Source organism: Henckelia pumila, chromosome 1 (assembly GCF_033568475.1).
Source record: "Henckelia pumila isolate YLH828 chromosome 1, ASM3356847v2, whole genome shotgun sequence".
Classification (NCBI taxonomy): Eukaryota; Viridiplantae; Streptophyta; class Magnoliopsida; order Lamiales; family Gesneriaceae; genus Henckelia; species Henckelia pumila.
Genome location: NC_133120.1, coordinates 131394069 through 131405238, shown reverse-complemented (window position 1 = coordinate 131405238; position 11170 = coordinate 131394069). Strand labels below are relative to the sequence as shown.

Here is an 11170-nt window from a genome sequence, read left to right as displayed (position 1 = left end):
GTCTAAATCCTGCCATTTTCGTTTCGTTTTGCCAGCACAAAGTCACATTGACGCCAAAATATTTTCATTCATGCATCATATCATCATCATAACTTCGTCATTCGTTCTCATCGTAACATCGTCGTCATAAAATTTTAAACTTGATCATGCTTTCTCATCGTAACTTTCTCATAACTTCATTGTATCAATAATAAAACATTTGTATCATAAAAAATTTTCTCTCTCATAAATCATACTTAAAAATATCTTAAAAATATCATGTCATCATGCAACATGAAAATAAATTGAACTTGAAGCTAACATGTCACGCTCTACAAAATCCTTTCATGCTTGTAAATTATGCGTGCTTAATTAAATAAAAATAAGAACGTCATCGTTACATTCATAACATTTCATGCTTTCATAGTGAAAATAAATTTCATTAAAAATACTAGCATGCAATACATATCCACATAAGTAGTTTTTTCTGTTCTTGACATTAAAACTTGAAACTCTTTGCACAAGAACTCTTAAAAATACTTTAAAAACCTTAAAATATCATAAAAGTTCCCTTAGTACGTTCAAAAATGATCTTAAAAAAATCAACGTTGCCATCACGCAGCTGCATTGCTGCCTCCTAGCAGCGCTATGCATCTTCGTAGTTGCAGCGATGTAGCGCTTTTGCTACGAATCTGCACTCGTGCTGCTTTAAATCTTGATCCTCTATGCTTCAAATCCACACATACATCTCAATACTTAAAAGTTTGATCAAACACGTCAAAACCTCAAAGATTTGAAAGAAAGAAAATCAAATCACCACAACTTTCGTAGTTGCATCGAAAGTACTTTTAGCTTAAAACTTTAAATATCATTAAACAGTTTGAATTAAAATCCGCATAATGGCCTTATATCTCTTTAAAATCCTTAACTCTCGTTCATAGGCTAGTCTCAATTTCTTTCGTCACCTTAATTAAATTCATCTTGAAACACGTTGAAACCAACTTGAAACTATTAAACATCAGATAAATTACATAATATTAAATAATTTAACACAAAATTAAACACGATTTTATTATCTCAAAAACTCACATTTGAAATATAAATCTCATGCACTTACGAAATCTTTTAAACATATTTTTAAATAATTAATTAAATAAAATAAACTCATTTAATTTAAACAAAATCTTTAAAATCACGATTAAATGAAATAAACTCATTTAAAATTTATTTAAATTCTCAATAATACTCGTGAATGAATTTATGAATTTTTCGGGTATTATAGTTGATGTCTTTGGGTGTCATTTCACTAATCAGCCACCTTGACCTCTAATTACTGTTTAGGCAGCTAAAATTCGTTTAAGTGACCGCCTAGATTAATATATATTATATATTTTTATTTTTAAATTTTTGTACTTTTAATAATTGGTTTGAAATATTTTTCGATCAGTTTGTATTAGATAATGATTAAAATATACGATGAATTTTGAGTTTGTTTCGATAAATATCGATTGTTGAAAAAATATTAAAATGAACAAGAAGAATTATATATTTATGCTGAAAGACAAAAAAATATCTAGAGCGAGTTATATATTTAGGCTAAAAACTATTTAAACAAATTATATATTTAGGCTAAAAAAATCGCATCAACCACGCTTAAACGTTCACCTAAGTGTCTAGGCACTAGACGGTGAATGATCGCTTACCTACCACATAGTGTTTTTAGAGCATTTACTTTTTCATTGATGATCTAAATAAAAAACTTGTCACACAAAATTAACCCGTGAAACCGTATTAAAAGAGTTCCGGGTTTTTATGTAATATGAAAATTGTTTTTTTTTAAAGAAAAAATGAGAGTGGAAAGGTTTTGTTTTAACAGGAACTCGAATCTGTCTTTGCCCTGTTTAGAAATAGTTATGTTACTATTTAGCAAGTATGATGACACTGAAAATGGGATATGGATAGAAGATTGCATTTTCCATCCTCTCATTTGTTTTAGCATATTTCTATTTCTTTTAGTGCTCCATTGCAAGCATCTTTCTTTTCAGCCGCTATTTTTTTCCCCGTTGCATGAAGTTTTTCTATTTCGAGCCCCTCGATCGGGAATTCTGTCTCAGCCTCAAAGTGAACGTGTTTTGTATGTTTAAGTTCCCTATTGGTCCTTATATATTTGTGTGTGTAAAGTTATCATATGTTTATGGAGTAAAAATTATTTTGGTACATGAACTATTGATAAAATGTCAAATTGGCACATGAATTATTGAAAATGGTTTAATTGGTATATGTCCAAACTCAAAATTCAATTTTACCATTTACTTAAATTACTTTTAAATTGAATATTGTTATTAAATTGATTAATTGAACTACAAACATATTTTTATCTTTTAAATTATTATATTAATTACAATTGTAAATATAAATTCATATTTACTAATTACTATACTATAAATAAATATTATATATCATTATACGAAAAAGTATTCAACGTAAAATTTATAGATTATAAATGAAAGATACACACATATATATAATTTTTAATTTAATTAATATAAAGAATAATATTATAACATTGATAAACAAAAAATATATATATATTTTATTATATATTTTTAATATATTATTTTTAATGTATAATTTATCAATTGTTATATATATGTGTATGCGCATGTTTGTATTAATAAATATTTACAATGTTTCGTATAATGAGTATGATCTCTTTTCTATAATATAAAATTTAAATAAATATAAATTTATGTTTATAATTTTATTAATAAAATAATTTTTAAAAATAAATTGTGTATCTATTTTAATTTATAAAAATATTAGACTTTAAAATAATGTAAAGATTTTAAAATAATGTAGGTGAAGGATAAAATTAACTTTATAAGTTGATTATGTACCAATTAAACCATTTTCAATAGTTCATGTACCAATTTGACATTTTACCAATAGTTCGTTTTCAATAGTTCATGTACCAATTTGACATTTTACCAATAGTTCGTGTATCAAAATGAATTTTACTCTATATTTATGTCACATATTGCAAAATTTATTGACAATATATCCATAACATATTCCAGAAAATTAAATAAATAAATCGCCAGATCGGATGTTGATCATTCAGTCAGCATGCGGAAAGTAAAATCCAAGATATAAGGTCTAATGGAGAGGCACCAATATGTTCAACCACCATTGGGATTATATCCAAATACAAATAGTAGACATTTTTTCTCGAGTTACATAGGATGTGTTTCTTATTTGAACTTACCAAAGCCAAGCTAAACTGCACATTGCACACTGAGGCTGAGTGTGAACTTTAGCCGAATGAAGCATATTACGCAAGTCTCAAAAAACTTGCGTGCTTCTCTGTAATCAATCCCGTTCGGCAATCTATACATTCAAATTGAAGATATATCATATCTAGTTGGAAGCACATCCCAAAATATGAATTATAACCAAATGCAACTGGAAGACTCTACCTCCAGTTAAAAAGTATATCAAGCTTGAAAAAAATTGTAATGTAGAAGAGAACAATAAACTCAAAACAGCCATTTTATGGAATTGCATTTCATGCTCATTACTAGTAGTAAGTGTTTGTCGAACCAGGTTTTTCCCCCAATTACTCGGTATCTGTTCAGTCACCTCTTCAGTGCAATCAGAGTGTACAGGACATCATTTAGGTTAGATACCATTCACGAACATATGGTTCAGACACCTCTTGTTATAGGTTACCAAAAATCCAGTCAGCATGCATAAATTAGAGTGAAAGACACAGCAAACCCAGACTAGTGAAATGCAGGTTTCGGTTTTGATTTGCTAATTGTCTCATTTGTAGCAGACACGTTTTTCCATCAAATTTTATCCTTGATGATGAGTATGTAACCTCTCAAACTCATCTCAAGATTTATCATTGAATAAGAACATTGATCTAATTGCTATTTGCTTAAAAAATTGTTTCCTAGTATGATGTTTGCTTGTTGCTTAGAAGTCAAAGGGGAGATCTCAATTCAATAAACCATCTTTCACCTGGTTAAGGGGGTTGTCTGGAGATTTTTTCCATAGTTTCCAGATCATGTCCTTGTATTGAGTGTGTGTAAGGCCCGGTTTCTCTTCCTTCAAACTTGGAAGCTCAGCTTCTTCAAAAGCCTAAAAGCAAAAAAATTCACAAAAGAATTAAGCATGTATAAACAAGTAAATATGAAACGTCAAACGATGAGCACAGATATTATTACAAACAAATTATAAACAAATGAAAGAAATCGGCGAAAAAGAAAATCAGGAATTGTTTGTGGAGTTCAATATAAATGAGTTCAACAAAAGTAAAAAATAAGCCTCTGCAAAATAAAACTTTCCCCTCACAAATTTCCCCATAGCATCTACCAACTGAAGAAAGATTAAAAAAGGAAAAAAAAAATGGAAAAACTTCCACGTAAGAATGACAATGTAGGCAATAGAACAGAAAAGGAAGTTTTGACTTGGGGAAGGAATATCATATTCTCAAATCAGTTCAAACTAAATAAGTTGGTTTATATACGTCTCACATGATCTCCCATGAATCAGAAATCTGGAAATTTTCACAAGACAGTAGTTTGAAATATGATATGTATGCAAGCTCCCCATTTGCTAGTGCACAATACCTTGTACGATCGGCCAATACTCAACCAATCCCAACTTGTACATCTTGGACATTAATGCTAAATCTGGGCCTACCCAAAAAAGGGGTTGAATTATATAATCAACTCTATCTTTTGGGAAAATTTGATTCTAACAACTCACTGACCGAAAGAACAAGCCTGAACTGCTATTATAATGCGGTGCCTTGTCCGCAGGAAAACTAATCAAGTTCAATTTGAAAATTAAAGTAATACAGTTCCACGATAAAAAGTAGTCTCCTGAAACAATTCAAAATGAAGTAATAGGTAGAGAGACACTTATCCAGCCCATCTGATTGGCTTCAGCATAGAAAATCAATAGCTATTACACTATATATTACCTCACATCAAGCAATTAAACAACCGAACAATCTTTAATCGAAATCAACGAAAACTTTAAAAGAGTACCTTAAAAGAAGCTTTGAGCCTCTTCTCAGGATGCTTATCCACAGGTAAGCTTTCCGCCACAGCCATCTGGGCAATCGCATCCTCCACAGTCCTAGCCTCTATGATTGTATCATCACGATTGGTGTTAGCAACAAGCAGCATCCTCTCGTACTCCTCCTCATCGGTTAAGCGGCTTTGCTTTTTCTTTTCCTCCTCCGCACGCCGCTGGATAGCCGCCTGCTCCTCTTCCCTACGCTGCCTCAACTCCAACTCCGTCACTTTCGGGACGGGGATGGAAACACGGTTCGCCTTCTTATCCGGCTTCCTCAGGCTTTTGTCGAGTTCCTTCTCCTCCTGCTCGGCCAATCGGCGCGCCTCCGCTTTCTTAGCGACTGCCTCGGCTTTCTTCTCGGATTCCTCTTCACGCTTCTTAGCGGCTCGCGACTTGGCTCCCTCGGCTTCACGCCAGTACTGATCTTCTTTCTCACGTGATTCACGATCTTTCCGTTCGGATTCGATTGCGGTTTTTCGAGCCCTGGACGCCTCTGATTTGCTGTTAATCCCCAATTTCTTCGGCATTTTCCCCCCACTTTGCTTCGATCAAATCTTAGCTCGTGAAAATTCTGCTTTCGAGAAGATCAAATCAAATGGGGTGTTCGTGAAATTGGCTTGCCATTTATTATGTGCGGACCGATAATAAAATGGACGCGTAGTTGAGAGAACAAAAATCGGATAAATGGGCCAGAAATCCTTACCCGGATTTCGTATAACTGTTAACTATGGCCCAATATAAGTCATTTATTTTATAGGCCCAACTCATAGTTAATTTTATTTTATTATTGGTTTTTTAGGAAGACACATTCATCATGTTTTACGGCAGTAAAACATTAATTCTCAACTGAATTGCATCGACAAAATCGGATGCTTCGATGCAGTCCTCTTGCAGGCGTACTGTCTGTAAATGATTCAATGGCCCAAAGTCGCCTATAAAAAAATATGATTCCTTGGATTATCTTTGCAGACTGTCTGCAGGGGCAACATCGAAATTTTAGGTAAAATTTAAGTTTTTTGACATTAACATTATTAGTTCTACACGAACAATGTCAGATGAATGCATCACGTACTTGTGAGCAAGCGGATCTAACTCCCTCCATCAAATGAGATTCCAAAGTGAAGAGACCATATTCAAGGATGTTTAATTGCATATACACTGTGGTTGGTTAATGAAGTTATCCCAATAAATTGTATGGAGCAATCTTCATGAGTTTTCATCCATCGGATGTTGTCATATAAACAAATAAACATTTACATATAATTTTTAGGAAAAAAAATTTCAATTCTACATCTCAAATATATGTGATGACCTATTATCATTTATCATCCTACAAAATCTAATGCACATTCATATATGGATGTGTATATACGTCAAAGTATGAGAATCGATAATTTTTCATGAGATCTGATAGATATGGTTCCAAAAATAATTCATCAAACGTCATTTAAACAAATACAATGTGATAAAAGAAAATGTATGATCTTGAATGTAAGACGTTTCTGTGTCTAATTGTATCGATTGAGAAAAAAAACTTTGTGGTTTTAATAGATTTATCGTGATGTGATAATATTAACTATGGATGATGTTGTATTTACTGAATTTCCATACATCTTACCCAGAAATGGATATGATGTGATTATTTAATTCATACATGCACTATAAAATAATATTAAAATCTAATATATATTTTTTCATGTATCGATTTTTTTTAAAAAAAGAAACTTGATAAAATTAAAATAACTAAGTGTGACTTCAAAAACAGCGATGACCATCGTCGTCCACTTCAACTATCCACTGTCCCCGTGGAAAAGCAAACGTGGGGGTAAGAGTCCGTGAGATAAAAAGGGGGAATGGCGAGCCCGACCCAGGATCCGGAATCGATGAATCCGGGTCTGGAACAACTGCCCTTTGCCCTTCTCGCCACCATCATGACGAAGCTCGACGTTCCATCGATCCAATCGCTCGCCTCCACCTGCAACACCTTCCGCTCATGCGCCGCGCACATCCTGTCTTTCCTCCCCTGCTTCCACCTCCTCGTAAGCCCATCGGATTTTGATTGCTTTCAAAGATTAAAGAATGGTTTTTTATTTTTATTTTTTGGGTTGGTGTCTGAATAAATATCCAATTTTTTGTGGTAACGATGTTTCAGGACATTGCTCCGTCGATGGATTTACTCAGCCCATTGCTGCGTCTCAACAATCCGTACTTGAGGAGCCTGAAGGTGGACTGCACGCGCCTCGATGATTCTTCCCTGGACTTCTTGGTTCGCCCTTCTCTGCAGGAGCTGTGCCTCCGTAATTGCGCCGATTTCAGTGGAAAGCTTCTTTCTGAGGTCGGCCGGCATTGCAAAGACCTGAGGTTCGTATTTGAACTCACCAGTTTTCTTTGTCCACGGTGATCCATCGAGTTCTTCGTTCTTGGTTTGGTGGTATGCATTATTGGTTGTGGAGAGAATTTTATTGTTAGAAGCGTAAATCTGAATTTGTTATCAAGATTTGTCCCATCTTTTGTGGGAGCTTTAATGATTCGTGGTTTGATGCACAGTGTTGGGTTTGAAGTAGGTTTGGTTTGTTAGCATTATTGTCTTAATTTGTGTTGCAGGTTTCTGTATTTGAGTTCTGTGGCAGAGAAAAGGGGTCGATCAGTTGATGTATCACATCTGGAGGAATTGCTGAGTGGTTGCACTCAATTGGAAGTAAAAGTTCACTTCATGAGTTATTAGAATAAATATTTGCATTTAATGTGGAATATTCTTATTCATATTATTGAAGGCATGAGGATGCTCTTCATTTAAAGTTGGGTTTGCTGTATGAATATTAAGCATTTGAAGCGGGGTAGGATAAGTAAGTCATACATGTTTGAGGTTTCGGGTGATTTCGGAAATAAGTAGTGAGAAAGCTGTCATTTATTGACTGATCACACTTCAAAGGGCCTTGAGTATTTACTGTACTTTTGTTTCTTAATTTGGCAGATAAAACCTATCACAGCTTGAGCTTCTGTGCTTTTAGTTTCTGAATTTGGCCGATGATGTTAATATTTCAAATAATTATCATTGAGGCAGAAATTAGAGTCTGAAATTCGGTTTTTTATTTAGTTGCAAATTTGTTGGAGCGTTTAAATTTGGGATCAGAATGTAGTAGTTATAGTTGGGATTTATTTGCCAAATTTAACAATAAGGTGAGAGACATGGCTTGTCAATTGTTCCTAGTTTAAGCTGATTCACTTAGTTTGTATAAATAATGTTGTTATGTGTATGATAATAAGCAGGAACTAATCCAAATTTTTAATTATTCTCTGTAGGCTCTTATCTTGATGTTTGATGTCTCTATATTTCTGCGACATAATTTTGCTCGTGTCTGGATCCTAGCCTCTGAAAAGCTCATTTCGCTTGAAATCGGGTACATTTCTTCAGTAATGGTGACAGAACTTCTCAGCCCTACTGTAGGCCTCCATCAATCAGCTAACCAAATTCACCCCTCCATATTGCCAAATGTACAGAAACTATGTCTTTCCGTGGATTATATAACCGACACCATGATCAACACAATATCTAGATATCTTACTTCATTGACCTGTCTAGATCTTCGAGATTCGCCTATAATGGAACCAAGAATGGCTTTTGACCTTACAAATTCTGGCCTTCAACAAATTAATGCACGTGGAAGGTTGAAGCACCTTTCTTTGGTAAGAAGCCAGGAGATTGCTCCTACGTACTTCAAGCGAGTCAATGATCTCGGTATCCTTCTCATGGCTGACAAATGCTCGGCCATGGAAAGTATCTGTCTGGGTGGGTTCTGCCAGGTGACTGATTCAGGATATAAGACAATTTTACACTCATGCTCCAAGTTATACAAACTCAAGGTTTTTCATGGGACCCATCTGACCGACCTGGTTTTTCATGATATAAGGGCAACATCCCTTTCACTGAAGCATGTTAGCCTAAGGTGGTGTAATCTCATAACAAATTTGGCTGTTACATGTTTGACTACTAATAAAGATCTCTGTGTGCTTGATATGAGAGATTGTAGAAACCTCGGAGATGAATCCCTTCGAGCTATCAATGAACTTCCTAAGTTGAAAACACTTATGCTGGATGGCTGTAACATTAGTGACGTGGGAATATCCCACCTAAGCAGGGGGGTGGTGAATAGTCTCGTCTCGTTGTCTGTAAGAGGGTGTAAGAAACTTACAGACAGATGTGTTTCTTACCTATTTGACGGCAGTTCGAACCAGGAACTAAGAGAATTGGACCTTTCCAATCTTCCTAATCTGTCTGATACTGCTGTACTTATCCTGGCAAGATCTCGAATTCCAATTTCCCAACTACGAATGAGACAATGCCCCCTCATTGGAGATACTTCTGTCATTGCGTTAGCCTCTATGAAAGTTGACGAAAACGTGTGGCGTGGGAGTACCTTGAAGCTATTGGATCTCTATAACTGTGGGGGGATCACTCAACTCTCTTTTCGTTGGTTAAAGAAACCATATTTTCCAAGATTAAGATGGTTGGGTGTGACTGGCTCTGTGAACAGGGATATGGTGGATGCTCTAGCAAGAAGTAGACCGTATCTGACCATTTCTTGTCGTGGGGAGGAGCTAGGTGCGGACCAATGGGATGACTTGGACGATACATATTTGCAAGACAGTGAAGAAGTTGATGAACTAGAGCAGTGGCTTCTGGGAGGAGAGAACATGAGCGATGATGAGATGGAAGATGACGAGTTATTCGAGTGAGATTGGTGTAGCAACTCTTGAGCGCTCATGTCAAGTGTGTTTGATGTTTCCTATATCTGTTCTGTACATAATTATGTAAAAGCTATGATCTTGACTCGATTAAATTTGGTCGAGCCGTGTGGTATGATATGTAATTGCAATCAGAATTTATGGTGTTTAAGCGTGTCTGACTCTGTTAAGAGAAATTGCTTGTATTGTTTGATTTACTGAAAGGGTTGTTTGTGCGTGATTTGTTGTATTAACTTTTTTTTTTTTTTAAGTAAACAAACAATCCATTAAGAAACAATACTCAAATCAGTGAGCCACTAAATTTGAAGATCTCCGCATATGTTGTAATGTTGTAACGAATAAAAGTTGGATTATCAAGGAGCGCTCGAATTTCCAAAGCTATAGCACCAGTTGGCCCAAAATTGTGATAGAACAATAATAATAATTCAAGTAAGGCTCTAGTTTCGGTTAGTTCCAATTTTGACTTCGGAATAAACTTTAAAACCAATTCAAAAAATAATAATAATAATAATAGTACAAGAGAAAAAAAAAAATTCCGCTCTTCAGTTTTATTTACACCTTCATATAAAATCATAAGCCATTAGGCCCATTACACCCAAATTGCCGCCATGATTCACACGGGGCTTGAAATATAAGTGCATGTGATGCACCTAATTGTAAGAGCCATTCAAAAACAATTTATCCAACATCATTACATTTCCATGTAAAGAAATTCAAAAACAATTTTAAAAAATGATTGAACAAATTATGAATATTTGTTGAAATATATGTACTTTAACAAGTATGGTTGAAAAAATGCTAATGAAAATGTTGAACACATTTATGTATTTTTTGTTTACTGATTTTTATATTATAAAACATTTTCCATATCATTATAATTCATTAATATTTTTGCATTAAAAAATTAATATATATATTTTTTTAAAAACACACACATAAGCGTTGTTGCTTAGGCATTTGGACGTTAGGTGGTAAGTGGGTGCGTGGCCGTCCGCTACCCAGTGACGGAGTCAAAATTTTTAAAATATTTGCGCTAAAATTTTAAACTTTATAGTTATTTAATTTTTTCAATTGAACCATTCGGACTAATATCAAATTAATTCAAAATTTTTCAAAAATAATATATAAAAACTTTTAAAAAATTTCGTCTGAGTGATATTATATGTGGCTCCATTGCACCTAGCGCTTTTTAGAACCTTGATTATATATAATTATGTTGCCTATGAATTATAACACGCCTCGCACTAATACATTTGACACGAGTTATTAGTTTGATACCCAATTATTATTACAATAGTTATGTTAAATGCACAACGAAAGTTACACATTGTATTTGACGTACTTTACAAAATTATCT

General features: G+C 34.2%; 2 protein-coding genes across 3 annotated transcripts; one reads left to right on the top strand and one right to left on the bottom strand.

Annotated features, from left to right (window-relative positions):
- Positions 1 to 3129: 3129 nt before the first annotated feature.
- Positions 3130 to 5691, bottom strand: LOC140875173 (uncharacterized). Its single transcript, XM_073278768.1, has 3 exons — positions 5037 to 5691; positions 4003 to 4122; positions 3130 to 3366 (listed from the first exon to the last, which is right to left on the bottom strand). Exons 1-3 carry the CDS (start codon positions 5592 to 5594, stop codon positions 3349 to 3351), a joined length of 696 nt encoding a protein of 231 aa, XP_073134869.1. The 5' UTR covers positions 5595 to 5691; the 3' UTR covers positions 3130 to 3348.
- Positions 5692 to 6827: 1136 nt separating this feature from the next.
- LOC140889658 (F-box/LRR-repeat protein 10-like) lies at positions 6828 to 10010 on the top strand. Of its 2 annotated transcripts, XM_073297380.1 has the most exons (4): positions 6828 to 7106; positions 7220 to 7428; positions 7672 to 7765; positions 8371 to 10010. In XM_073297380.1, the coding sequence occupies exons 1-4, from the start codon at positions 6921 to 6923 to the stop codon at positions 9802 to 9804; spliced, it is 1923 nt and encodes a 640-aa protein (XP_073153481.1). In that variant the 5' UTR covers positions 6828 to 6920; the 3' UTR covers positions 9805 to 10010. The 2 variants fall into 2 exon arrangements, with proteins under 2 accessions (XP_073153481.1, XP_073153483.1); XM_073297382.1 differs by lacking the exons at positions 6828 to 7106; positions 7672 to 7765 and having other exon boundaries at positions 7292 to 7428.
- Positions 10011 to 11170: the final 1160 nt, after the last annotated feature.